The 27,926-nt window shown below is 40.0% G+C and overlaps 1 protein-coding gene across 4 annotated transcripts in view; it reads left to right on the plus strand.

Annotated features, from left to right (window-relative positions):
* The window catches only part of Ttll7 (tubulin tyrosine ligase like 7), a 133,382-nt gene that overhangs the window by 54,590 nt on the left and 50,866 nt on the right, over positions 1-27,926 (plus strand). For all 4 annotated transcript variants that reach the window (XM_059266425.1, XM_059266426.1, XM_059266427.1 and 1 more), the window contains 9 exons: positions 939-1,006; positions 3,986-4,144; positions 6,244-6,460; positions 11,787-11,951; positions 15,275-15,433; positions 18,487-18,581; positions 25,978-26,125; positions 26,322-26,395; positions 27,785-27,920. In XM_059266425.1, the coding sequence (XP_059122408.1) occupies positions 939-1,006; positions 3,986-4,144; positions 6,244-6,460; positions 11,787-11,951; positions 15,275-15,433; positions 18,487-18,581; positions 25,978-26,125; positions 26,322-26,395; positions 27,785-27,920 (1,221 nt within the window). The remainder of the gene's footprint in view (positions 1-938; positions 1,007-3,985; positions 4,145-6,243; positions 6,461-11,786; positions 11,952-15,274; positions 15,434-18,486; positions 18,582-25,977; positions 26,126-26,321; positions 26,396-27,784; positions 27,921-27,926) is intronic.

A 27,926-nucleotide genomic window follows, 5' to 3' on the forward strand; every position in this document is an offset into this window, starting at 1 on the left:
ACTGACTCTTTGCATGAAGGCTGCATCACGTCCACACTTAACCTTTAGCTGATTTCTTTAGAGAAGTGTCCATAGGAAAGAATTCTGTCTAAGATGATGCTTTGAGTTACACCTTCAGATGAGTGACAGGGAATGGATTGTGTAGGGTGGACAAAGATGTAGTATCACCTACGTGCCTCTGGCTTTTATCTCTATAGTGCAATGCAAAAGTGTTTAGAAGAAATGAAAAGCAAATAGAAAAGTCTACAATGAATCTGAGACAATTGGCATTTGCTGTTTACCCTCCCTCTCTCTCCCTCCTTCTTCCTTCCCACCTTCTTCCTCTTGCCCCTCATCATTCCCTCCTCCTCTCTAATCCCCTCTTCTTACACTCCTCCCTATTTCCTCCACCTCCTCTCCATTCCCTCCTTCATAATCCCCTCTTCTTTTCCCTCTTCTTTCTCTTCCTCCCCATCTCCCCCTCTTCCCCATCCCAAACCCTTCCCCCTCCTTTTCCCCTTCCTCCTCCTACTTCCACATCCTCTTCATCTCCCTCATCCCCATCCCCTCCTCCTTATTACTTTAGATTCGGAGAATGCAAAGTAGAATAGATGGAGCAAGTATTATAAGTCCCATGTTATCAATGTCTGTGTTTATGTCTAGTATTCCAAAAGCAGTTTGGATATTGAATTGCCATTTGTCCAACACAGAACATTAAAACTTTATTATCTTTGTAAAGTCTTTTCTAGATTTCTTTAAAATTTTACAGTTTTATTCTCATTATCATACTCTTTAATTTCACAAGTTAATTGTTAACTATTTAATTTAAAATCCTTTATATTAATAATTTCTAATTTATTTGACAATAAATCTCAAAGGATATATTTAACTGTGTTACAGTATAAAAGAGCATATTCATTGATTCAATAGATGTTAATGTTTACCTTTTTATTTTTCAGAGGATCAACCATTTTCCAGGAATGGGGGAGATCTGTAGGAAGGATTTCTTAGCAAGAAATATGACCAAGTAATCTTCATTTTCTTGGATAGAGAAGACCTGAGCAAAGCTGATACTGTGGTTGTGGTGGTGTTACCTTGTGTAAGGTTGTGTTCAGATGAATGCTGGTCACATGGGAGAAGGACACTCAGAGCGAGAGTGGTCCCAAAGGCTCTCCGGTTGAGTCTTTAACTTTGCACAGAACATGACTGAGGCTCAGAGAGATGACTGTCTTGCACAAAGCCAAACAAAGAGCTCACAGTGGAGCTCATTTTCAGACTCTCAGGATCCCTTTTTATTACAACTTGATAATTCTTTAGAAACAGAATAGTAGGTATTTGTTCAATTTTTAGTTCAACCTCATGAGAAGTCATTTGTTGCATCCCATGCTGTATGTGTTTATTGGTTATTAAATCTCTAATTAAATTCCAAGCACTGTACTAGGTACATGTGTGCATAAATGCTCATAGACACATGTACCCATACTCACTTGGGATTAGGCATTCATCTCCCAGGTCAGGAATCAGAATAAACCTTTCATGTGAAAAACTGGTAACAGGTACTCAAATGTTTTATTGGAAAAAACTATCAAATTTTTATGCAGTTTACATTTCTGTGGGTTAGACTTACTTGGATTTTTTTGGCTTAAAAATGTTTAGTGAGAAACAGCATTTTTTTAAAAAAAAGGAGTATTCATAAAAATTAATATAACATGTCTATAATGAAAGATTATCATTGATATTATTCCTGTGAATATTTATAATTGTACATCTATTCACACAACAATTTCTATATCTAGCTTATGCTTCAAAAACTGATAATTTTTAAGTACATGAGATAAGTAAGATATGTATTTGCATATGTAAAAGAAAGGTACCACATGGTTCATTTAAAGATTATTGTTCTAATTAAAGCCTTAACTCAGCTAATTTCAGGTCATTGTTATGTATAATAAACACATGTTAAGGTGTTGAAATAAAAACTACAACATTAGCACTAATTTTACTTAAAAAGTCAAGCTATCAAACCAGTCAATATTCTTCTTCTTTTTTTTTTTTTTGAATTGAGATTATCTAGTTGTGGGATTAACATACTTGAAACAAATGCAATTGGCAGTATCATATCTGTGTACGTGTACACGAGAGAGAGCTGGAGGAGTGGGGAGAGAGGAGGGGTGTGTGCTGTGTACATATTTGTGTGTGCAGGTGCATGCTCCTGGAAACCAGAGGAGGGAGTTGTGTGCCCTGCTGTCATCCTCTGACTTGTTTCCTAGAGAGCGAGCCTATCACTGACCTGGAGCTAGGCTCTCTGATAGCCCCAGGGATCCTCCCGCCTCCACTTCCCCGTAGTGCTGAGGTTCTAAGGCCTCTGAGGCTGCACCTCATCATTTACTTAGGCTCCGGGGCTTTGAGGTCAAGTCCACATGCTTGCTCAGTGAGCACCCCTGCACTCTTACCGACTGACCTAGCGCCCCAGCTCAACATCACTTAAGAAGTCCTGGGAAAGTACTTGCCATGTGTCAGCTCTGTGCGTGTCCAGTTGCTTCCCCAGTGGCTGACCCTCTGCCCATTCTCCTCTCAGATTTCAGCCTCTGCTTTTGTGCATTCTGTCTACTGTGATTCCATTTTCATTTTGACTAAACTTATTTGCAGACTTTGCTCATCTATCTATTAAAGACCACTACACACTTAGAAAGAGAAAAAAAATGTCTCTTTTGAAAATATTATCTTCAGGGCTGGAGTGATTCCTCAGCTGTGAGGACTGATTACTGGCTGCTCTTCCAGAAGGACCTGGGTTTGAGTTCCAGCACCCACACGGCAGCTCATAACTGTCTGTAACTGCAGTTCCTGAGGCTCTAATGCTCCTTTCTAGCCTATTCAGCACTAGGCACACACATGGTGCACAGATAAAACATCCATATGTATTTAGTAAATAAATAGAGTTTAAAAAGAAAGCATTACTTTTAATAATATTTAAAAAATCATTCTTTGTTTTCATTTTTATTGAGAATTGATAAGTATAAAATACTTAACATTTTGGATCAATCAAAAATTAACCTTTTTTTCCAGGTCTGGTGGCACAAACTTGTAATCCTAGCTACTTGGGAAGGTGAGACAGGAGAATTGTGAGTTCAAGGCCTGCCTGGGCAACTAATGAGCCCGGTTTTAAAATAAAAACTACAAAGAAGGTAGTGGGTACAGCTCAGTAGTGGAACACTTCCCTAGCACATGGGAGGCCTTGTGTTCTGTCTCTAGTATCTCCACTTCCCCTCAAAACAAACATCTTATATTCAGCAGCAGCAGCAGCAGCAGCAGCAGCAGCAGCAGCAGCAGCAGCAGCAGCAGCAGCAGCAAATTATGTGTCACTATAGGCATAGTCCTAGCAAATACAGCTGTATCTTTGGTTGTACAATCACACGAATTGATGGTTCATTCACATAAAACTTCTATGGATTCAGAAATTGTCAGGTGGTTTTCTCAGAAAAGCGGCTAAACTCTAAAGCAGTGGCATAGAAAGAAGTCAGGAATTGCTGTCTGTGGATGACTTGGGGGACTGGGACACTAAGAATAAGTGGCAATATAAATGGTGGGCTTCCTGAACCCTCCCTGAGAGCTAGTGACTAACACTTGTGAGCCTGCCCTTTATGCCACCAGTCTCTTATTACATGGTCTAGTATGCAAAGCCTGTCTGCAAATTCACTGGAGGCAGAGGCCATGCTAACTCTCCTTGCTTCACCGGTGCCTAACATAGTACACAGTCAAATAAACATTCATTGTGTTAAAACATAAATCAGTGTGTAACAGGGCAGAGATTCTTGTCTCTTCAGTTTGTTAACAATCTTATTTAGGCTATTGTCTAGTATACAGAGATTAGAACAGATAATAGGCAATAAGTAAAAGAATAAATGAAAGAACAAAGGTATTTAAGTCTTCATAGTATAACTGTTACAAAAATAAGATTTATTAACTTTTAATAGAATTTACGTTTCCTCTTGCCTCTGATTTACAGAATGATCAAGTCTCGCCCTCTGGATTATACTTTTGTTCCTCGAACGTGGATTTTCCCTTCTGAATATACTCAATTCCAAAACTATGTGAAAGAATTGAAGAAAAAAAGGAAGCAGAAAACTTTTATAATAAAACCAGCTAATGGTGCAATGGGTCATGGGTAGGTTAATTTTTTTCTGGAAAATACAGTCATTGTAAAATGAGGGAGAAGATGTGCCCACAATTACTCATGGTTGAATACCATACTGGAAAAACAATAAGTTTCTAGCTATCACATTTTTATGACTGACTCTCCTAACAGACATCAGTAATCCAATTAAAAATACACCAGAGTTGTGAGACGTTAGAGAAATAATAACCTTCAGGGAAAATTTATTTTATTTCTCCATAGACACAATACATGCTTACAATAATTTTAATAATCTTTGATAATAAGATAATTTGCTACAGAAGAGCTAAATTGTCTTGGAGAACAAAGTAGAGAGAGTTGTCTTATTATAATGAGGATGCTTGAAGCAAAATGTATATATTCTCTGCTTTATAAATGTTTTCCTCTTGTAGCCTTGGTAACTGGATTAAGGCTGCACATGACACATTTTAAGCTAGCATGCCAAAGAACTAGACAATTTATCCAAGAAAAGAATGCACAGCATAACATTTTTTATCCTCTCTGCTTATGTTTAGTTTTCTGTAATGCATTTTTTTTTAAAAAATAGGAAGTTGGCTGAGGCTATTTTTAGCAAAATGCATGTGAATCATTTGAACTTTTTTAAATTTAAAATGCATTCTGCAAAATATCCTTGGAAATGGTAGCTGCCCTGTTAAATTGTTTTTTAAAAAGCATTTAACTTTTGAACATGGTGCACTGATTCAATCATACATTATGTTCAAGCACGCTTGGTCATGTACAGATTAAGAAGTGTGTTAGTGGGGATTTTGTGTCTGTTGATTATTGGCATGTTGGTTTCCTGTTATCCATTAGGGAAAAGGAAATTGGAGGAGGAATGATGATTGATATTTGTTTCTCAGTCTTTGTGATAAAGTTAATAAATGTTTACTAATACTAGCACAATATATTTGATAGCAGTGCCAAAACAGCGAGAAAACATTACAGAAAGGGCGTTCTCTATAGCATGGAATTATGTGCTGTAATAAGATAGTGAGTGGGTGCAGGGGGCTTCTGTTACCTGTTGTCTATGTCCATTTCCTAGCTACTCTGCCTAGTGTCCTGTTGCTGAAGATGGGCTACTGAAGACTGCAACTATCACAGCTGAGCCATTTCTCCCTTCATTTTGATCACTTTTTGCTTGTTAAATTTTATAGCTCATCAAAGACATATTTTTTGATTTTTATATTCTTGAGATTTTGCTTATCCTATAGTATCACATCTTGTCTCTTATCTGTCATGGCAATTTTTGTTTAGCTGGATACAAGTGTAACCACTTCAGAATACTGCTTGCTTTCATTTCCCCATCATTTTAACGTTCAACCCTTTGCATCTCTAATTCTAAAGGAGGTCTTCTTTAGATGACATTTGTAGTTAGACCGATTTTTTTAGACCCATTTCTCAAGCCCTGCTTTTCAAGCTAAGCTAGCGACATTTAATTTAGTTACTAGAAGAGACTGTTTTTCCTCTGTCATTTTGCTAATTGCTTTATGTATCTATATCATGCTTGCTGTGTTTCATGTAGTTTAAATTTTTCTTCATTTCTTTGCTTTCTTCTATGTAAATAGGAATTTTCCTGCATACACTTAAAATTATTTAGTCATGTCTTCTAGTATAGATATTTTGTGTTAGGCAAATCAAAGCAAACTGAGTTCCTCTAGAGAGCCCAAGGCAGATCAAAGTAAACAGCCACAGGAGTCAGGTCCACTTGGCCCACTTAGAACTATCCTCTGGGCTGGGAACTGGGTTGCTGATAAAACCACTGCTGAACTGGGATTGAGTGATGTGATGGAACTAGTTAAAATACCAAAAGCTCCATTAAACAGAATTTAGCTGCTGGTTTTCTCCCTTACTTTCCCATCTACTCTTCCTCCCCTCTTGGTAACATATTCTCTGGGTGTTTCAAACTTTTAGTTAGCTTCTGTGCCTCCACAGAACTGATTCTGACACCACCCCTCATTGCTCTTGTGGAGGGACAGGGTTTTGGAATTTTCTGTAACACTGTTCTCTTCCTGAATACATAGATGACATTTTTTTTTCTGGCATCTCAACCTCCATATCAAATTATTTTTATTTGTTTTCTTTAAACTTAGGATTTCATTGATAAGAAATGGGGATAAAATTCCATCTCAGGATCATTTGATAGTTCAAGAATACATTGAAAAGCCTTTCCTAATGGAAGGCTACAAGTTTGATTTACGGATTTATATTTTGGTTACATCCTGTGATCCATTAAAGATATTTCTCTACCATGATGGGCTTGTGCGAATGGGGACAGAGAAGTACATCCCACCAAATGAGTCCAACTTGGTAAGTGACAACAGAGAACTTAGTTATCATCATTTGTTCAATGTCTGCTTTTAAATCACCTGTGATGTGTAAGGATTGTATGACTCGAAGTTCCTTCTTCAAGGAGCTGCTGGCTGAAAGAATCACTTGCATAAGTAAGATTGCTTCTCACAGACAGCTTTGTGAGAATCAGACAGAATATCTGATTAGTCAGGAAAAGACACTTCCTCTCGTTTGGTTTCTGAGCTTCCGTCTCTATGTAGTGACCTCTTTAGAGATCGCTGTACTGGAAATAAGTCACCGTGGTGTGAGAAGTATAGTAAAGTGCAGGGATCATGGGATTCAGCTCCTCATGGGAGAGGTGACATTTGACAAAGCTTTGTGTACAAGGTACAGTATGAACATGTAAACGTGGAAGAAAGTGTGTGGATAAAATCAAAAGTTGTCATCAGTTAGGGTTATTTTGTAGTGGTAAAGGGAGGTGGGTTCGAAATTTGCGTTGACCACACATGAAGGGAAAAGTGGACAGTTTCTATATGCATTGAGAGTTTTATTAAATGAACCATTTCATAAGGATTTTTTCACTAAGACTTTATTTGTACAGCAGTTAGTATTCATGAAAGTTGTAACTGTAATTTACCATAAAGATTATACACTGTAATTTATTGTTTATACATGTTAAATTGTAATTTATCAACCATAAAAATTAAGTTAACTTTAATCTTACATTGTGAATGTACTGAGTATAAAAAAGTCACAATTATTGTTTCTCAGCTTTTCAAAGGCCCGATTCCTCTTCTTCTTCAACAGTTGTACTTGCTTCTAGTAAGATTAATCATTTCAAAGTTGTTACTATTAGTAAACTAAAATTTTCACAGGCCTGACAAGGAAAAAAATGAACTATAAAAATATTAAGAAAAGACATTAAAATAAAGAAATGTTTTATTTATGGTCATAAAGTTTGTTCTTAACTTTCCCCGAGTAATATTTGAAGTGTACTACATTCCCTAGAACTGTACTGTTTTTGAAGAAACATTAGTATAAACATTACAGAAATGTAGTGTATGACTTCATAGAAACCACAGTCTAGTGGAGACGTAGAAAATAAAGTAAGCATTTAGAATACCTGATGGCAAGTTTGAATGTGGATCTCTAAATCTGAGAGAACTATGGTAATGCATAGTCGGCCATCTTTCCAGATGGAGTCTAAGGTCACAGAAGACTGAGGAATAAACTACAGGCTCAGGATTGGGTGGAGCACCTCATGAAAGAGAGGATTAGGGAAAAGAATATGAAGTCTGTAGGAAGCAGACAAGTTGAGTTTGGACAAAGTACAGACCAGAAGAAAGAATGTGTCTGTTCAGAGATGAGCAGAGAGGGTCCCCGAAACAAGATTTTCTAGACACTGTAAGGGACTTTTTATGACTTGGGGATCAGCTCAAAATGATACACTGAAAAGGAGAATTACATTTGGGCTTTTAAGAAGTTCGTCGGGCCTGCAGTGTGAGGAATGAGATGGGAATAGAGCATATCAGGAGTGATAAAAGAGACTGGAAGTGTGGGAAACCAGACACCATTTCAGTCTAGCCAGGTGAGATGAGAGGTGATTTGAAATTAGGGCCAGACTAGGAATCTGAGCATGGATTTGAGATATATTTAAGGTAACACAGATAGCATTGCTATGGCAGGGTGATGAGCTGGGTATGCTGGATATGTGGGAGTCAGAGAAAATCCAGGGTGTTTGGCTTGGACACTGGGAGAGTGAGCTGTACTCCCATGGCGAGAGAGTTCAGGAGCTGCTGAAAGTTTTGTGGAAAATTAATATATTTGGCCTTGACCTTCAACTGGATCTGTTCCACATGGATTTTGGCTATTCGTGGAAGAACCATTTGAGTTATGGGCTTTACTTATGACATGTCAGCTTGTAGATTATAATTTAAATAATTGGAATTTGTAAGAGTGGGTCATATTTGTGTAAAGTGATGGAATCTACTGATGATGTTAGACAGGATAAAGCTTGGGGGTTCTATTCTGAAATACTAAGCTGTGTATACATAGTAAGTTCACTGGGCTAGAGAATTATAATGAAAGCTGGGGAGAACAGAGGTACAATCTCTATGCCTCATTTGATAGCTGCTTTTGAACATGTAAGTTGCTGCCTTCGATTCCTACATATGTAGAAAAAGGTAAGCTCTTCTTAAATGCTAGTACCTATCATTTATTTCTGTGAATTCATTACTGAATCCTTATGTGGTTGTGTGGGAAAAAAAACCCAAACTTGAAATTTTATGTTAGCTGATTGTACAATTATGTAAAAGATTATTTTTAAAAAGATGAAATAAAAGTCAAAACAGTTTCTTTAGTGGTTTTGGAATGGTATGCTGTTGCATAGTTCTTTTTATTCCAATTTCTAATTTTTAAAATAATGAATGTACATTTTTAATAGCTCCTGTATTTCCATAGGAAATTATATTGTAAACTTAATTATAGTTATTAATGAATTTATGGACATCATTCCATGTAATTTGGTTCATGACTATAATAGAGATTATGACAGAGAACTTCAAATGTTGAAATACAGCATGTATTTTTTGTTTTGTTTTTTTTGAGATGGGGTCTCAATCTAGCCTTGGCTGGCCTAGACTCACTACGCAGCCAGGGATGAACTTGAGCTCCTGATTCTCTTGTCTCCACCTTCTAAATGCTAGAATTACAGGTACATGCCAACATACCCATCTTCTGTAGTGACCAGTCCATTCTTGAAAAGTTTCCTATTTACCAGTTCACTTGATTAAGCCTATGTGATGACACGCAGTGTTGGGAATAGCTACACAATTTAACACCTGAAGGCTTTGCTTGGCTCCTTTCTGCCCTCTCTTCTGTAGTTGCTCCTTAAATATTGCATCATGAGTGAAAAGACAGTTTTTTCAGTAGTGATAGCCATACAAATTAATAAACAAGTAGTTATTTCTGCTTATTTCAAAAATTTTAATTAATATATAGACCTCTGGGATTGCACTAAAGGTAAGATACCAGAAGGGTATAGTTAGTTATCAAGAATCAAAATAATGGCCATATGGGTAGAATATGTATGTATATATATATATATATATATATGTATACATGAATACATATATATATTCATTACATTAATCATGATACAACATTTTTATTCAAAACTATCTTGAGGAGTAGGATTAGGAAAAGGATAGGAATTTAAGATAGATTTATTAATGTTTATGCTAATTTAATGAGGAAACATTAGAAGTTTACTGAGAGAGAAGTTTTGAATTTTGTATTCTTTTCAAGTTTACTTAAAGAAAATATTACCAACAAACCAAAGAGCTGGGTGTGGTGGCTACCTTATGAACCCCAGACAAGATTATTGTGAGTTTCAGGCCAGTGTGGGCTGCACAGTGAGTTCCAGGCTATTCTGTGTTACCCTGTTACAAACAAACACCCCCATCTAAAACAAGAAAATAACACAAAAAGTCTAAAACACAAACACGACGAATGCAGCCCGGTCTGTCCCACAGCTGTCACCTGTTGAGCATTATCAAAGACACTCACTGCCTGCTGACACCAGGTGCACTGTCTGAAAGGAGTCCAGGTGCCTTCTCAGTGTGGAGTGGAGGGACAGATGTGTTAGTAGTCCTGTGTCTTGGGTACCCTGCCTCCTGATGCTTTCATTTTTTAATTGTTCTCTTAAGAGATGGAGAATGCTTCTTAGAAAATTTCTTGCTCAAATAGATTTGGATGAGCAATGTTAGGGGCCACACATTGAAAACGAATGGGCTATTGAAGGAGTATTTTTACTTAGCAAAGTCTAGTTTCACATTTAATTTTTGCCTATATTGTCATTCATTTGGTACTTCAATTGTGAATATCATAAATAATTAGTAAAGTCATTCTGCAGTACTAACATTCACAGTCTTCTCAAGGGACAAGTGACATTTTTTTCCACTGGAAAATACTCAAGCACCAAAATAATCAGTTGGTATAGTTTAGAGTCTTATGGTTTTAATTAGCATATATTATATATAATAATGGGCTTCATTATGACATTTCATATATAAACATGATGTATTTTGATCATATTTCCTCCATTACCCTCTCTTGTCCTCCCCTGCTCTGTGACACCTTCTCTTTTTCTAACCAGCTTCTTTTATACTTGCATGTCTTCTTATTTCTTAGTTTCATTGGGTTCCTCACAGGGCCATGGAGAAGGGCTTATTTACAGGAGCATCAGCACCCTACTGGTGTCTACTCCACTAAAGACAATGTCTCTCCCATGGCAATCATTTCCTTCCTATTGGTCCCTCAGTGAGGCATGTGGGGCCTCTATGAATGGACATTGACTGTTCTAATCTTCTGTATGTCTTGTGCAAGTAATTACAGCTTTTGTGAATTCATGGGTGTAATGGCCATGCCATTTCCAGAAGATAATATTGTACAACATTCTACCCCTTCCTCCAGCTCTTCCTTTCCCCCCTTTCTGTGACATCCACTAAGCTTTGGAGGGAGGAATATAGATGTTCTCTATATAGCTGAGCACTCAACTGCCATGGATGCTCATCACTTTGACTGGTTATGAGTCTCTGTAGGTACCAAGCCCCCTGCATGAAGAACCTTCTCCGATCAAAACTGGCTGCAGCACTAACCCATGATCACACACATCTTTGGAAGGGATTTTAACAGGCACATATTTAAATATCCATTTAAGCAAAACAGCAGCAATAGCTTCCTCATCATGATCTACTGTCTCTCCAGCCTTGGGTTTTTGACCAGGTTTACAGTACCAGCTAGGGATTCCCTACTGTGGAATGGATCTCGAGTGCAATCAGGATGTGGCTGGTTATCTGATTACTGACTTGTTACAATTGCAACAGTAAAGCACATCTTGCCTGCTTGGTCATCAACAAGACTGTTGATGACTTTTCCAGCCTCACAGCCTAGCACCCTCCAACACTATGGAAGTGAGACAGCAGAGAGGAAGTTTTCATCTCAGCTCTAGTTTATTTTCTGTGTGCCTTGTGAACAGAGCATGTATTGTATTCAGCAGTAATGTCTAGTTCTGATGAGTACTCAGCAGCAGTGGCTATTGCCTGTATTGGTTTTGGAGTCACTAGGCCCTCACTGACCCACATTTTGCAGGAAGGTAGCTCATCCGTAGATCAAAATCCTTTTATCAACTTCTGGCTTCTAGGATCAGCTTTACACACGTATACTGGTTATCTCCAAGTTTAAGAACATCTAGGCTTTACCGAAACTTTGAGGCTCTCCTCCCTGTGAGACCAAGTGGTTGTGGCTCTTCTAGGTGGTAACACTTTGTTCTTCCTTCTTACAGACCCAGTTATACATGCATCTGACCAACTACTCTGTGAACAAACATAATGAGCGGTTCGAACGCAATGAAACCGAAGACAAAGGCAGCAAACGTTCAATCAAGTGGTTTACAGAATTCCTACAGGCCAATCAACATGATGTTTCTAAATTCTGGAATGATATTTCAGTAAGGTTATCCTATTCTGTAACTGTAAATGTCTTTCATTAGCATGAAATTTAAGTATCACCAACACCAACATGTATGCCACAGCATATGTGTGTGATCAGAGGACACTTATGAGAGTTGATTTTCCCTTTTTATAAATTTGAGGATCAAATTAGGGTCATCACGTTTGGTGGCAAGCATCTTCACCTGCTGAGCCAACTTGACAACCTCATTCAGTTTTTAACAGAGGAGAGTAATATGATTAATATGATCAAATGTATGCATCTGAAAGACGTAAAAACCAGGCATGGACTGGATTAAGCCAACATTAAGGATAGGCAGTGAGGACACCTGGGAAGCTCCTATAAGTAGCTGAGGTGAAAAGATGGCTTAAAGTGAACTACAGTGAAAGAGGAACAAGGAGGTAGACCCTGGGGCTGATTGTCCATAATGCAGAAGAGGGTCAAGTGTCTCTCTATGTTTAGGAAGAATGGAAGGGAGAAGGGATGTGATGTTTGAAATAGAATAGGAAGAAATTTAAGTATAGAATTAGTTTTGAAGATTAAGGGAAGGAGTTTTACTTGTTTGTATATCCATCCATCTACCCATCCATCCACTCATTCATTCAAATACTCCAAGCCCTTAGATCACTGTCACAGCTGGACTAAGAAAACATCATACACATTCTGGTGTTCTGTTTTTTTTCTTCATTATTTACCAGCACATTAACTTCTATATGAGTTTGGGTCTTTGAGAGAATTCTTGTATAACCTACTGGGCTGCCTTAGTGAGGGATGTAACAGTGAAGGACCAGCCAGAGAGCAGTGGTCACAATGTCCTCTTCAGACACTGGTTTTAGACAGTACTTCTCTCATGCAATTGAGTTAGGAGAAAGTTCTCCAACAAGATGAAGAGAGGGTATGGAAATGAACTTTTATGTTAGATCCTGAGGTATAACTTTTAGATGTAAGCCCCAAATACTAATGTAAGCCTTTTAATCTCTGACACATTCCATGATATTATCTACAAATGTGATATGTAGTTTGTTAGATAGAGTGCATGTAGTGATTACAAATAACCTGTTAAATGAGAATATTTTTTAAATGTTCCAAATATGTTATTACAAACATTAAAGTGTCTGCGTGTATGCAGTTATTTGAACTGATCTATATTTCTGAGTGGCAGCAATGAGGTTAATACCCCTCTCCCTCTTTCTCTCCCATGTAATATTGCTTCCACCCAGTGGTAGTATATTTGACCTGAGCCATAAGATTGATTCCTGAAAAATGACAGACCAGCAACAGAACAGTTGTAGGTGGAGTGTAGCTAGAGTTTTTCTGGTCTTGCCTGGCCCACAGTCAGGACAAATCTCTCTCACCCACCAGTCCCGCAGCTGCTTAGACATAACCAAGTAAACACACAGAGATTTATATTGCTTACAAACTGTATGGCCGTGGTAGGTTTCTTGCTATCTAATTCTTCTACCTTAAATTAACCCATGTCTATTAGTCTATAAGTTGCCACATGGCGCATGGCCTTCTGGTACCTTACATCTCACTTGTCATGGCAGCGGCTGGCAACGTCTCTCTGCCTCAGCCTTCCACTTCCCAGAATTCTCTTCTCTCCTTGTCCTGCCTATACTTCCTGCCTGGCTACTGGCCAATCAGTGTTTTATTTATTAACCAATCAGAGCAACACATTTAACATACAGAACATCCCACAGCAGTGGAGTTTTTCTGTTTGGACTGCCTGCTCCCAAATAATCACTCAGAGGCTTAATGTAAGTTATAAATGCTTGGCCAATAGCTCAGGCTTATTACTAGTTAGCTCTTACCTTTTAAGTTAACCCATATTCTTTATTTACTCTCCGCCCATGACAGTACCTTTATTAGTATGGCATGTTCATCTCCTGGTCCCTCTGCATCTGGCTGGCAACTCCTCTGACTCCTCCCTTCTTCTTCCATCATTCTCAGTTTGACTTTCCTGCCTAACTTTTAGCCTAGCTACTGGCCTGTCAGCTTTTATTATTAAACCAATCATAGCAACATATATTCACATAGTATACAGAAGGATTATTCCAGAGCAAACAGTAGTTAATTAGCTAACATTTAGTGAAGGCTTACTCTATTCTAGCACTGTGCTGGAATTTGTGTCTGGGCTCTCAGCCTGTCCCTTGGTGGTTTACATTCAGGAAAAACAAGACACAGAGTTGAAGCACCGTGAGTGCACTGCCTATATAAGAAGCATAAAAGCAGGCATAAACCCAGAAGTCTGACTAGGCAGTCCAGGTCTTATCCATCTCTGGTTCCCTGTTTTCAGACAGTAGGAGTTAGGAAGCCAGTGTAAGCAGAGGGCAGTCAAGTAGCTAGCTTTCCCATATTCCACTGTGTGTTTCCACATGGAAAAATTTGATAGTTTCAAAAAGTTATTTATTTTTATTTTATGTGTGTGAATATTTTGCCTGCATTTATCTATGTGTACTGTGTGTGCCTGGTGTCTGTGGAAGTCAGAAGAGGGCATCACATCCCCTAGAACTGGAGTTAGATGGTTGTGAGCTGCCCTGTGGGTGCTGGAAACTGAACTCAGTTCCTCTGCAAGAAGTTCTCTTAACCACTGAGGCAAATCTCCAGCTGTGATAGCCAGGAGGTATTCCCTTCTCAGAGAAACCTTTACAGAGTACAAACCAGCACCATGAATAAAAGCAGCAGCCACAAGCTCTTTCTTCCTGGCCCCTTCAACGTCTGTCTAAGTGGAGGTCCCATAATGCTGTTTGGGAATGGCTGTACTGTTCCTAGAATTTTCTTCTTTATCACTCTTTTCTCCTTCTGTAAAGGGCTAGCCTATGCTCCTTTTTAAAAAAATCTTACTTATTTGTTTACAATTTTTTTTAGCATCTCCAGTGTCAGACACTATTATGGATACTGGGATGGTGTAAAAAATAGGAAGTACAAGGTTCTTATTCAAACAGAAAGAGAAAAGTGTCAATTGGTTGCATGATATGGGTAATAGGATGCATTTTCAAGCATGGCTGCTTTTCAAGCATGGTTGTGCCCTGTCTGAATATTAGTGACCAGGCATGGGAATCTAAGGGAGGATGCTCCAGGAGATGGGACAGCACAGAGCCCCAGGTGGGAAGAAGTGTCACCTACTAGAGAAATTCAGAGAGAGTGTGCCCAGAGCAACGGGTAGGCAAAGGGCAAAGGACAGAGCCGAGGAAGCGAGGTAGAGAGCAGCCAAAGAGCATGCGCGAACCCACCCAGGATGCTCGTTTGTCCCCAGGCCATTTTCATATGAAACTCCATCCAAATAAGGCATTTTCATATCTTTCATCACAACCTCGATAGGAATTGGTGGTAAAGACGTTGATCGTAGCGGAACCTCACGTCCTGCATGCATATCGGATGTGCAGACCTGGTCAGCCGCCAGGAAGCCAAAGCGTCTGCTTCGAAGTCCTGGGGTTCGACATCTTGTTGGATAGAAAGCTAAAGCCATGGCTTCTGGAGGTAAGGGATTCTCTAAGAAGTAAAAAAAAAAAAAAAAAAAAAAGCTAGCACGGTTCATATGTGTACTTGGCACAGGTGTCCCCAACTCACTGGCTGGAATGAGGCCTGAATGGAGTATGTGGGAGGAAGTGAATGAAAATTCTGGGACTAGAACACTTCCAAAGATGAATCAATATGATTTTATATCGCTTCCTCTCATTAGCATCGAGTGAACTGAAGTGTGAGCTTGCTGCCTCTGAGCTGTTGGCTGGTTCTATGAGTATTTTCTCAACCTGGTGGCATCTACCTACCACTTCATGAGCTCTGGCTATTATATCTCCCCTGGGTGGGCACCGCCTCAGGAGCCCAACTCTAGTGTGTCTTTAGGCACTCCACAGGAGGAGGGGCTCCAGTTGGCTCACTGTTCAGTTCCCAGTACTCAACACTGCAGTGAACATAAATCCTCCCTTATGGCCGTTTGATATTCCTGAAAACTGAATGTCTTTGGATTTGCTGCCTGTCTCCTCCAGTTATTATTTTTATAATAAATTGTCACCTAACATATGGAACAATGTAAAGAATATAAAAACAACTTCTGCTTAAGATGCTGGGGTGTTGTGCAGTCACATTAATATTTGTGTTACTCACAGGGCACCTTACAAGCCTTGTCCAGATGTCTTCTATGCAGATGTTTTCTCTAGGACCCCTCATCTGGGGTCACAGAAAGCACCTACCTTCTCAGGGATACTCCTAGACTCATTTGAACTGTGTTTCCAGAATGAGTTATATTTTCAGGAACATACTACCATAGAAGCTGAGATCAACCACTGCCTTTCATTCCAGAGGGATGTCCCTCTTTTAGGTTAGTGATTTAGAAGCCGGAAGTTACATCATAGTCTCCAGGTTTCTGTAAGCAAACCTGAATGTGTGCTAAGTAAGACTTTGATCCAAAACATTTTGAAGGAAAGCACGCTTTGTCTAATTGGAATGAGGGAGACAAGGAGAGAAAGAGAAGTGTATTCATATATTCTGGACAAATAAAACGTATTATATATCCAGGAAAATTCATTTTTCTGCTGGCTAGAATTTCAGTCAGCCTTGGTTCTAGAAATAAGATGTGGCCGAGTCGCGCTTCCTTTGCTTCTGTCGTCCTTGGGTGGAAGAGTACTTGACTGTGTACCACGGAGCCTCCGTCCTAGGAAGACCTGGATCCTGGAGAGTGAACGCTTGCACCTTGGTGGCTGTTTCCTCTTGCTGCTGTGTTTTCCTGTGCTCCTGCCCTGGTCACTTCCCCCGATGTGTGGAGAAGTGAAGGCATGCTCGTTTCCCAAGGACGAAATAAAAGGATTGTTGGGTGGTGATATTTTATTTGTATTAAAATGTTATTTGTATGTTAATAAATAAAGTTGCCCAGTGGTCAGAGCTATTAGCAAGCCGTAGGAAAGCAGGGCAGTGGTGGCGTATGCTTGTAATCCCAGCACTTGGTAGGCAGAGCTGGGTAAGTCTCTGTGTGTTCAGGGATACAGCCAGTATTGGATACACATGCCTTTAATCTCAATACCAATCATAGAAAACCTGGAGGTCTGTACAGACAGGCCGTGACGAGGCAGTCATGTGGTTGGGTTTACAACCAATGAGAAGGCAGATCAGAAATTCTATATAAGGACTTTAACACAGGAAGTAGCTCTGGTTCAGAGAGGTAGGACCACCGCAGGAGGAAGGTTTTAGCTCTTAGCTCTGACCTCTTGGCTTTCTTCTTTGCATTGGTTCTGTGTTTCTTATTTAATAAGACGGTTGGTTACTTCTACAGTTGGGAATAAGAACTTTATATAAAATATGAATTAACCTTTACAAAAAGCATTTGTTCATAGGAGCGTTTCTTCAGATTGCTAAATTAGAACTGACTGAGCAGTCCGATTCTGTATGTTTTTTTTTTAAAGGCTCACAATAAACACATTTCTTCATTCTTTATCTTTCTTCATTGTTTCTACCTTACTTAGCTCAGAATCATTAATTAAAAAAAAAAACACTCCACAGCATTGCTATCTGTGAATAGCGAACAGTTTGCATGTTCAGGTTGGTAAATGTCCTATTTTGAGAGCTTGCTCTGCATTTTGCTGCCAGCTGATAAGGCTGTGTCTCATGCTCAGTGTTAAAACCTTCTGGCGCCACCATGTGGAATAAGGTGGAGGTGCCTCTGAGTATGGAACGTCTAGCTACTAAGAATCCAGGTAATGACTGGCAGTGGCAAGCGTAAAGATATTTCCAAGTATTAAAACCATTCTCAAGGTGGGAAACTGAGCCCAGCCTGTGCCTCTTGTTAGGAATGTCTTCCAAGTGCCTGAATCAATGCTTTCTGAGATGAAAGTTAATGAATCACTGTTAAGCCAGGTAGAGAGAAACAAAATTTCTATTTTCAGAAGTAACAGAACTCATCAGGAAGATCTTAGGCAGTGAAAAGAAGGAGCTGGTCCTTCCTACACGCTAAGCATGCACATATTTGTAACTATTACGATGTCAGAAATAGTTCTACTATGGGTTTTCCCAATTCTCAAAGTAAGTTACTTTTTTCTAAGGCTAGATGATATGGGCCAATAGGTTGGAGTGGCCAAGTAATGCTAGCAGCAACACTAAGCCTGTAGAGCAGTGGTTCTCCACCTTCCTAATGCTGTGACCCTTTAATACAGTCCTCATGTGGTGACCCCAACCATAACATTATTTTGTTGCTACTTCATAACTGTAATTTTGCTACTGTTATGATCTTAATGTAAATATTCATGTCTTCTGATGGTCTTAGGAGACTCCATGTGAAAGGGTCATTTGACTCCAAAGGGATCGTGACCCACTAATTAAGAAACCACTTCTGTAGAGAGAGGAGTTGGTGCTTGCAGGTGTTTTACTGCAGTTCTTTGCCATTGGGTAACAGGAAAACAGGTGTGGCAGTGATGACTGGAGCATCTTCCATGTAGAGCTCTGAGACTGATGACTGGAAATCATCAGTTAACATAAACTGATGATTATGTATTAACCTCCCAAAGTCCAACCAAGCTCATTGTTTTCTCTGTAAATTTCAGATTAATCGAGCCCCAAGCTTTGGAACTGATCAGAAAATAGATTATGATGTGAAAAGGGGAGTTCTGCTAAATGCGCTGAAGCTACTGAACATCAGGTGAGTCTTTCTTCCACTCACTGGGGTCCCCCAAACATCAGGTGAGCCTTTTCCTCACTCACTGGGGTCCCCCAAACACCAAATGAGCCTTTCCTCCACTTGCTGGGGTCCCCCAAACATCAGGTGAGCCTTTCCTCCACTCTCTGGGGTCCCACAAACATCAGGTGATATTTTTTTCCACTTGTTGGAGTCCTCCAAACATCAGGTGAGCCTTTGCCCCAACTCACTGGGGTCCCCCACCTTTGGCACTGATAAAGCATTCACACATGAAACTGGCTTTGCGTCGGGAATCTTTGTATTTTTATGTTTCACATTTAGGCCTTCTTCAGTCCATTCTGCAAACCCACATTGTTTGAAGCAAATCACCTTTCCGTTTCTCCTTTTTTACTGCCCTTGTTTCCCATACAGCACTGTGCATGTGGTAACTGCTGTTCATCACAGAGGTTACCGTGAAGTACAAGCTTGGACAGAGTTACTCAGGAAATCTGAAACATGTGTTTCCTACTTCCGTTAGTCTTTCTTCTTTGTCTTGCTGCTGTGTAAATAGAAAAGAAGCCATTGTTCAATGAGGGGACCATCACTGGCAAAGACAGACACAGTGGGAAGAAAGATGTGAGAGGAGACATGGTTGTGTGGGGGTGAGCTGCTTGAAATGATCATGGTCATGGATTCAGGCATTTGAGATGCTATCTCACAGGGAAGGATTCTGACTCCTTATGGAAGGAATTTATTAGGGAAGGCAGGAGGAAAGTGAGTTCGAAACCAGCTTGGGATACATACAGCAAACCTGTTTCATCAGGGAAAAAAAGAGAAAAAGATAATGAACTTTGCTGCTCTATGAGATATGCCCGACCTTGATTAGAGGGCCTGGGACGTCAGCTGGGGATTTTATGCCCAGTTTATTCTTATCATTATTCAAGACCTCTCAAAGAGTTATGTAATACTTCAGGGAATTTTCTTATTTAAAATATTTTCAAGCATTTAGCAGTTGCCATTGAGATCTTTATATGGGAAAACATCACGAAAAAATGACATGGACATTGAAGGCTGGTTTGATAATTCAACGTGGCTTCTGTTGCTTGGTGAAAGGCCACGTGTCTGCATTTTTAGTTTTTTAGTTGTTGTTTAGCCTACCCACGGTGTGATTTTAGATTATATCAGCTATATTTTTACATGTTTTTTATTATAATAGAGCCTTATGTTTAACTTAGGGATATCCTTGGTATATCTTTAGATTAACAGATGATGATACTGACTCATCAATTATCTTTTGATTTTTTTTGATATTCCAGAGGTTAGATATATCTATAATTTAAGGAGCAAGAAATCTCCTTCCTCATCTGTCTTCATGTTCTCCACGGAACATAACACAGTTTTTAATACTTAGCACACACGTGTTTGCACACCTGTCTTCTCTCTTCAACCATGGAGGGTGCCACAGCAAACGTTTCTGTGGCCGGTTCTGTGCTGTGCACACCAGAGGGACTTAAATCAAGAACAATATGGAAGTTCTTGCTTGTATCCAGTAACGTAACTTTGGGCTTAACTTTGATATGGGTAGAATTGCTCTATGATTCCAGAATGCTCTGTTTTCCCTTTGATGTTTTTCTTTCTTTATTTGTTTTCCTTCTTAGGAATCCAAACAGGGTTTTACTGCTAAAAACCAAGGATAAGCTTCCATAAACACAACTATATAACTCTTGTATCTTAATAATTCTGTGTTTTCTCCAAGCTATACTAGCTTGGCTGATTATCTCATTATTTTCCCCACGTCTCCTGCCCATTCTCACTGATGGTTTGTTCTGTTCCCTAGTCGAAGTGAATGCTTTCCCTTGCTTTCTATAACTTTCATACCATATTTTACTATAAAACTCTACGTTTTGACCCAAATTAATCTTTCCATCCTTTAATATTTTGGTGGAATTAGCAAGTACTTAGTACATGGCTTGGCTTGTCACTTTGTTTCTTCCTTTATGTGCTGTAATTTTTTCCTGGGCATGGCTGACTTTCTTATTTGATGTATGCTCCTTGCAGTTTGAGTTCTTCACAGATCTTACTACAATAGTCTACTTATGACATGCTTCTATCTATACTTGCAAGTCCACTTTAAACCTACATGCTTTTCATCTTAAGGAAATGCAGAAGAGCCTGTAGCTCAGGAAGATCCATCCTAATGGCTGTGAATATAGTAGCTCATGCAGACAAAACTGGTCTGTTTGCCCTTAGCAGAATACAGTGTGACTCCAGATTCAGACAATCTTCGGAAGCATAAGGCTTGAGATCTTCAGAGAAAACTGTTATATGTGGCCTTCTCAGGCCCCATGTGTGGAACAAATTATAATCCTTTGTGTAGTCAGCGAAGACCCAGTTGTGTTGTGCGGAGGTTCTTGCACAGAGTTTCCCATCCCCAGTGAGTCTTCTATTATAGTCATAAAAAAACAGAATCTGAGGAAGCCATCCACAATCCGTTGCGCCCCCGGTGTGCAGTATTTGTGAATTAGATTAGGTTAAATGAAATACTCATTTCCTACTTCGGACTAATTCATGGGCTACAGGCCTGAGCATTCAGTCCTCTTCTGCTCGGGACACCGGTCCTCTGTGTCTCTCTGACACTTGCTGGAGATCACTGACCTTGTATCTTCGTGGTCCTTTCTTTTACCTCCTGTTCACTGCTTGCCATTTTCCCCATTATGTTCTTGCTTCATTTCTCTTTTCTCTATGTCTTCACTCACTCCTGTGTGTACGACACTGGAGTCCACGAACCCTACAGGTATGAAGTGACATACACATTGAGATGCATTTTGCTGACTTTGACCCCTGCTGGAGCACAGATCCTCCATTTGACATTTTCTGCTGATGGTGAACGCTGCATGGTTTTGGCCTGATATGTGATTATAAATATGTACTTAATAGCAAGGAAGTGAATGAATAAACAAGTGAACGAATGAACGGATGATGTATCTCACATTTAAATTCAGTATGACCAGAGTGAGTTTTCTTTTTGCTTAGTCATGTTTATCTTGAGTTACATATATTTCTCCTTGCTGATAATAATGTGTACCTCAAGCTCTCAGATGTTAAATCTAAGCATATGTATTTACTGGAAATTTAAAAAGCCTATTTTATCTGGAGTTGACAAAACACTTTTTACATGGAGTTTGCTATTGTAACATAGGTAGAATTTTCTTATGTATCCTGAAGTGCCATGCATTCAAAGTGACCAAGGCAGTGAGGAACAGAGCAGTAGCAGCCATAGGACTTCAAGGATCTCTGTGCTACCAGCACAGGGCACACACGAGGCAAGGGAGAGAGACCCCTGGATGGACTCACAGGACAGTGTGTGGGAAGGAATCAGAGACAGTGGTAAAGATGGGAAGTATTCGTCAGTTCTTTTCTCTGCTAGCTAGTGACAGACCGTTTGTGTCAGTGGGCTGGAGCTTTCCTCTCCTTCTTCCTTTGTTAAGAATTTGTTACCGAATCCATGACTGCCACTTAGTCTCGACACTTCTCTCCAAGCTCAGGCTCAGCAGGAGAATGAAGAGTCAGCACTTAGTGAAAAGAGGTCCAAGTCCTTGCTAGTAACTGGGGCAGAAATATACCATTTTTCCTTTTATTATTGGCAGTTTCATTCAGTGTAGCCTTTAAGTTCTCCCACATTGTATCGTGTGTCAGAATTTCTTCCTATCTAAGGGTGGCTAAGGTTCCACTGTTTGCTGTATTAGACTGTTTTCTGAAGCTATAGCAAAGTACCCAAGACTGATGAATTTATATAGAAAATGGGTATATCTTTCTCACAGTTTGGGAAAGCCCAAGACTATAGCACTTGCATTTTCTTGGCTTCTTGTGAGGGCCTCACGCTGCATCTTTTCATGATGGGAAACAAGAAGGAAAGTGAGTGTGTGCTGAAGAGCATGTGTGAGGTGGTGAGATAGTGGAGAGGCTGGTGTACGTCATGAATGGCCAGCTTTCACAGAAATTTAGTCAGCCCCCAAGTCTCAAGTCAACTCAGACGATATTTTGATGGGGAGAACTAACCTAGGCTTATGAGAGACACTGTGATCCATTCCTGGATGTGGTACTTTGGTGTCCTCATCACCTTTCTGTAGATTCTTCCTCTAAAAGGTCTGTTAACTCTCAGTATGTTAGGTTGGTGTGGTACTTTGAATGTAATTGGCCCCCATAATCCCAAAAGGAGTTGCACTGTTAGGAGGTGTGGCCTTGTTGAAGTCGGTGTGGCTTTGTTGGAGGAGTGTATCACTGTGAGGGTGGGCTTTGAGGTCTCTTTTGATGAAGCTTTTGCTCAGTGTGATAGACAGTCCACTTCCTGTTGCCTTCTGATCGAGAAGTAGCCAGCACCATATCTGCCTGCCATAACAATAATGGACGGAAACTCTGAACTGTAAGGGAACCACCCCAATGAAATGTTTTCCTTTATAAGAGTTGCTGTGGTCATGGTGTCTCTTCACAGCCATAGAAACCCTAACTAACAGTTGGAGAGCAAGGTCCCAGCACATGGACCTCTGGGGACAGACACCATATACCATAGCATGTGTGTCAACTCCCTTTGTGTCAATTTCTTCTTAAAACCTAGCTCAAACCTAACTTTCTTTCTTTTTAGCTTCATCATCCTCTCTACAACGTTATGTTGGTTTATATGGCATCCTATCTCCATCTTGGCTAGACTCTCAGCTCCAAACGGCAGTGGGCCCTCCATCTGTTTTTGTGTCTCTTGGGGGCATTTCTAGGGTGTAGAGTAATGAAAATAAGTTGAACTGGAAGGCAAGGGTAGAAGAGCCTCTTAGTCTGGAAAACCACGTGTAGGGAACTAAGGAAATGGGAAGGCAGAGTGTGTTCAGACAATGGCCAGAACTGGTACAGGACCCAGCACACAAGAAACAAAGGCTAGAGAAAACCCCTGCTAGACTCTCAAGGCAACGTGTGTGGAAAGGAGTCAAGAAAGTGTGCAACAAAATGTCTTAGGTCAATGTACAGGCACAGCTGAAGGAAAAAACTTGATTAAAATGCTAGGTGAAAAACAGACTTCTGGCCTGTGGTTAAATTTTATTCTGGTCTGTGAAGTAAGTACTAAGAGCCATTAGTGCTATTTTTTGCTTATATTTATAGAAATGCAAATATGACTTTAATATTGACAATATTTCTAAAAACCAAAATGTGAAAAGACTATTCTAACTGAAATATTATTATCGTAGACCTGTCCCCAGGGCCGTGCATGCAGCACTGGTGTGATCTGACTTGTGACCTAGTGCTGTAGGGGGCTCTTGCTTGCTGGGCCTGCTGATAAATCCTGCACATAAGAGTTAGAAAAAGGAGATGGATTTGTCTACAGTTCTGGCAGGAGCAGGAGGAGAGAAGTCGAAGCTTCTTCCAAAGTTGCCTATAACAGTGTTATTATTTATAAGATGAAACAAGCTGTGAGACAACACTTGTGCAGATTTGGCTGAATTGCACAGAGGTCGTTTTCTTGGAGACAGCTCTTCCACTATCACCCCAGCGTGGTATTTGATAGAGAAATTCTGATGCTTGGGGCTTTTGTCAGTGGCACTCTACTGCTTTGCTCTGTGTTTTTTCCTAATAAAAGGCCACACCACTAAAGAGAAAAACAAAAAGGTCCTTCCTCCTGTGTCGTTCCCCACCTTCCTTTCACTGTTTGGTCTTTATTATTCTCTCTTGTTTTTTCCTTTCCTCTCTATGCTTAATACAAGTGATCATTCTAGAAAAACGAGAACATATAATAATAATAATAATAGTAGTAGTAATAATAATAACAACAGTAATAATAGTAATAGTAATAGCTATCTCAGACCTGGCATTTCATTTCCACTGAGCACACTCAGCCAGACTTGTAGTCATCATTGGAACAACGATAGTCTTAGTCACCCAGTCACTGACATCAGAAACCTGTCTGGTCCCTCAGTTGGCATCCGTTCTTCTTTCAAAATCTTCCTCAGTGTTCACAGTTTTTCCCATCCCCACCCCAGCTTCCATGATCACACTCTCATACTTCATGTTAGCCAATAAAATAGCATTCATGTCTTGATTTTTCTCTTTCTGTTTTTCCTCTACTTGTAAGCTACTGCGCTCTGTATGCATTGCCAAGGGTATGGCTTTTCACACAGGCAGATATGACCAGGCCCTGCTAAGACTCCTGCCTCCTTCACTGCTCGAAGTTATACATGAAGCTCTCCAAGGAGCAGGAAGACTTTGCTGTCAGCTGAGTTTCTTGCATTTACTCAGAGCACCAGCTCTACTGGATGACTTTCAATTTGATCAACGTAGTTTTTTTTTATTTAATTTTTCTCAAATTATCACTTTTATTTCAACCTCGACCCACTTGAGCCACTGAAGGAAGTCCCGATATCCTGAAGGAAAATGAGTGTTTTCTAGCACTTCTGTATGTTGTGAGCTGCAAAGGTGGCCTTTATCAAGGGAGTGCTCATTAAAGCCTTGGCCTGACATTTTGAATATAGTCTCTAATGAATTCCATGCGACCTTCTGTAGCTTAAGCAGCTCTTTTCCTTCTGACTGGAAACTGAGCAGGTAGCATCTGATCAGCATCCATGTCAGAGTAATGACATCAGAATATATGGAGGTGTGTAAGGTTTGAAGATGGAGGCTCTGGTTTATTTTGTTATTTCTGTATGGCTAAGGGCAGTATTTGCTTTGCTTTGCTTTTCTCCTGGATTCTACACTGTTGCAACCGTGGTGGCAAAGAGAGACCTCAGAATTAATCCTCTTCCACATGGGAGGGACAAGAGAGAAAAGGGGGTTGGTGCAGAGGCAGATAATCCCAGAGCACGACTTCTTGTGTGAAAACTGGAGGGCTGTTGCTAACTGTTCACAGTTAAGCCAAAAAGATGAGAAGGATGGTGAAGTCAGTTTTCAAATGATGACAGTTACTAGGATTTCAGTCATCACTGGAAATGTACTGAAGAGTGGTCAGTATAGCTGAGAGCTTAAATAAAGCAAATTGGTGAAAGGAAGAGAGGTACATTTGTTAATTACCTAGATTGAGTCTTATAATACATTGAGGAGAAAAAAAAGTCAATGTTGCTTAAGTTTAAAAGATGGGGAGACAGATCCAGCATTTAATTCACCCAAGACTATAGTTGTATTTCCAGGATGGAAATAGGAAACCAGGTCCCTTGGACTCTTCAAGACATACAGAATTTCCATCTCTCTTATTATTTTTGGAAACACTACCTTCCACACAGAGTCCTCTTATTTGACGGATAGACCAACAGAATGTATGTCAAGAGATAGACTTAATAACTTTGTTCCTGCTTTAGCATATTTTCTCTTCTGCAAGTTCTCCTCAAAGGGACAACATCAGAAATTTCCTGCAGTGAAGGCTATGGTCTTGTTTTCCACATTTTAGGACCAGTGATAAAAGGAAAAATTTGGCCAAACAAAAAGCTGAGGCTCAAAGGAGGCTGTATGGTCAAAATCCAATAAAGAAGATTTCACCAGGCTCCTCCGACTGGGAACAGCAGAGGCACCAGCTGGAGAGGCGGAAAGAAGAGTTGGTATGGACGTTGGGCTCGGTGTGGTGTATTGGCTTATTTTTACTCTGACTTGCACTGTGGGGCATAGTGATCCCATGGTAGGCAAGTGCTCGGCCACCCAGCTACACCCCAGCCTGGTGTGAACATTTAACAACATGCCCACTGTTTGAACTACGTGACTCATCACACTGTATTTATAAAATCTGTTCACTTTTAGAAAGAGAGACTCATTCAAGTACGAAAGCAGGTTTCGCGAGAAGAACACGAAAACCGACACATGGGCAATTACAGGTAACTCTTGCTGTTCGTTTGTAGTATGATTTTTCTTTGGGCCACCAGCTCACAAATAATGACATGGAGACTTCTTATAAAATTTTATAATTATAAAAGCTCGGCCTATAGCTTAGGCTTGTTCTTAACTAGCTCTTATAACTTAAATTAACCCATTTACATTAATCTCTATTTTATCATGTAATGTCATCTCTCTTCCATGTTGCACCTCCTGTTTTCTCTCTGTATGTTCAGGTGTCTCCTGCGCACCTAGATTCCTTATCCTCTTCCTCTCTCTCCCCAGAAATCCCACCTATACCTCCTGCCTAGCTATTGGCTGTTCAGCTTTTTATTACACCAATCACAGCTCTACACCTTCACACAGCGTACAAATATCCCACAATATTTGTTTTATATTTAGTTTGTTTGTTTTAGAGACAGAAGAGGTGTCTGAGCAATGGCTTTTTATTACTAATGCTTTTTTTGTGAGCTACAGCTTTTCACTCACTGTGTTTCAGGAGAGGAAAGGGGATCTGTAAGTAGACAGTTTTGTTTGGGGGAGCCATTGCCAGCAGGCTTCTGCTCTGTCTAGGGAGGTTTTTAACCAACTGTGACTGTATTTGGTCATTATGTAGTATTTAAAGACAGTCAGAATTCAGGTCTTCTTGTATTCTTTCTGACAGTTTTTGGTCATTACTGTACTTCATTGTAAGCCTAATTGCTTAACAACCAGGCAAAGTAAGACAGTATTTGAAGGGTCTGGGTAGAGATGGGAGACAAGGGTATGGGGGATCTTTACAGTATTCCCCTGGGAAGCACAAAAAGGGTTTCCTCAATGTTCTTGGAAAGATGGTCCCTCCTCCCAGCCTAACGATCCTCCCCAGAATTTAGCGAAGGGTGGGGTAGGGGTGTGGATTTTATTACCCTTCTGTAAGATATTCTTTCCTGGCATTAACACCTCCACAGTAGCAAAGAGAGGCTAAAGTGTTTTTCCCACTCTGCTTCTACCCTGTTTTCATTTCCCACCTCAAGAGATCATTCAGATGAGTATCTATAATCTCACATAGTCAACACACACCAAGACCTTCTGCATTATCCCAGGTCCTTGGGACACTCCCCTCCAAGTTCAATATTTCACGAGCTGTCCAAACACAATTCTTCAAGCACTCTTCAGCCAAACCCTATGCTATACTTTTTAGTGCTGTGTTGTTCAGTGAAATGTCTCTACATAAATATTAACTGGTATACCAGATGGATATTTGTGACTCCTCCTTAATCATTCTTGTTTGTTTCTAGCACCTGCTTGGCTCAGAGCAGGAAGGGCAATGCTTTTCTAAACAGCTGATCTTAACTATTGAATTGTGTTAGATTCTTTTAAGGAAATGGGTTTCTCCAATTTTCTTTTTGTAGGAGAATTTATCCTCCTGAAGATAAAACACTGCTTGAAAAGTATGAAAGTTTGCTGGCTGTTGCATTCCAGACATTCCTTTCAGGAAGAGCAGCTTCGTTCCAGCGAGAACTGAACAATCCTCTGAAAAAGATGAAGGTAAGA

Source organism: Peromyscus eremicus, chromosome 6, assembly GCF_949786415.1.
Source record: "Peromyscus eremicus chromosome 6, PerEre_H2_v1, whole genome shotgun sequence".
NCBI classification, from domain to species: domain Eukaryota; kingdom Metazoa; phylum Chordata; class Mammalia; order Rodentia; family Cricetidae; genus Peromyscus; species Peromyscus eremicus.